Raw genomic sequence first — 1,336 nt, forward strand, 5'->3', positions numbered from 1 at the left:
ATATTTTGTAACAATCTAAAAGTCTTTACTATCACTTTTTATTAATTTAATGCATCCTTGCTGAATAAAAGTATTCATTTCTTTCAATGAATTACATTTCTTGTAATTAAATAAAATATTGTTCAGCAACTGACATCCCTAAAAGGATAACAATTATCTTCAAATGGATAATTTTTTTTACCAGGTCTTGGTAACTGCAATTCCAGAGACTCCTGATCATCCCCCTCCAGCATTTTATAGCGGCTCTTTCGTCTTACTTTGCTTTTCCGTCTGCTCAAGACATCATGCACAGTTTTAATAAACAATAAACCTTGAATTAAAAAAATATGATTAACAGATTATCATCCGTCTAACTCTTACCTGCGACAGCAGCACACGATACCCCATATTACAGTCGCGATAGCAACCACGATCATGAACGATGCTATCGTCACATATAATACACTCCATTCTGAAAGAAACACTCAACAACATAAACAGACCTTCAAACCTCATGTGAACCAACTTAAAACAGCTTCCCTCCACAATGTTTTGCTTCGTGTATCCTCACCACAATTGCTCTCAGCATCCCAAAAGTAAGTATTGAATAAATTCTCCATCCAGAACGGGTGGCACACACAACGTCTGGTGAAGGAATCACATTCCCCGTGACTGGAGCAGTTCAGCTGGCAGACTGGGGAAAGATCAGATAGTCAATAAAATACCAGCGCTGGGCACTGCTACATTACAAACATGAGTTAATGAAGCATTTAATGAATACTCACTAACGGTGTCCACTCGCCGGGCCCTAAAGATAAGGAATTCATTTTTTTGCTTGCGAAATTTGTTGCGTAGTTCCATAGCAACACTATGGCCGGTCAATGGAGGTCGTCCAGGACCTCCAGATACCAGAAATACCAAGCGAGTGCTGTAAAAGTAAGTAATATCATCCCATATATGTAAAATATGTTTAAAACTGGAGCATGATTTTAAACATTTATTTCAAAACTAATGTTCCATTTATTTATATGAACCTATGCATGAGTATTGTAAAATGAGAAATTCATCAGTATATTCTTTTCACTGCCGTGAAGCAATTTAATCAGATCAGTGGAGGTGGGCATTAAGTTTAGCACTGTCTATGAAGCCTAAACGCGTGTAAAGCTGGACTGACCTATGCTCATTGAAGGTGCTAATCTCTCGCACAGAGATGTCACTGTCCAGGACACCCAGCAGGACGCCAACCTGTCTGATGAGCATATCCTTCTGTCTGCGGGACACCTGAGCCACAGCAACTTCCAGGATCAGCTCCACCAAGTCTCGCTCATAAACATCTGAGGAACAACAAGAAATTTAT

The 1,336-nt window shown here is 39.2% G+C and overlaps 1 protein-coding gene across 1 annotated transcript in view; it reads right to left on the reverse strand.

The window, feature by feature from the left end:
* Positions 1–75: 75 nt before the first annotated feature.
* Positions 76–1,336, reverse strand: part of LOC107577255 (dyslexia-associated protein KIAA0319-like protein) — a 12,566-nt gene continuing 11,305 nt past the window's right edge. The window contains exons 12-16 of the mRNA XM_016263350.1: positions 1,154–1,313; positions 765–907; positions 551–673; positions 361–451; positions 76–270 (exon numbers count right to left, since the gene is read on the reverse strand). Coding sequence (XP_016118836.1) covers positions 123–270; positions 361–451; positions 551–673; positions 765–907; positions 1,154–1,313 — 665 coding nt within the window. The 3' untranslated portion in view covers positions 76–122. The remainder of the gene's footprint in view (positions 271–360; positions 452–550; positions 674–764; positions 908–1,153; positions 1,314–1,336) is intronic.

The sequence above is a fragment of the Sinocyclocheilus grahami genome, unplaced genomic scaffold (genome assembly GCF_001515645.1).
Source record: "Sinocyclocheilus grahami isolate Dianchi unplaced genomic scaffold, SAMN03320097.WGS_v1.1 scaffold5547.1, whole genome shotgun sequence".
NCBI classification, from domain to species: domain Eukaryota; kingdom Metazoa; phylum Chordata; class Actinopteri; order Cypriniformes; family Cyprinidae; genus Sinocyclocheilus; species Sinocyclocheilus grahami.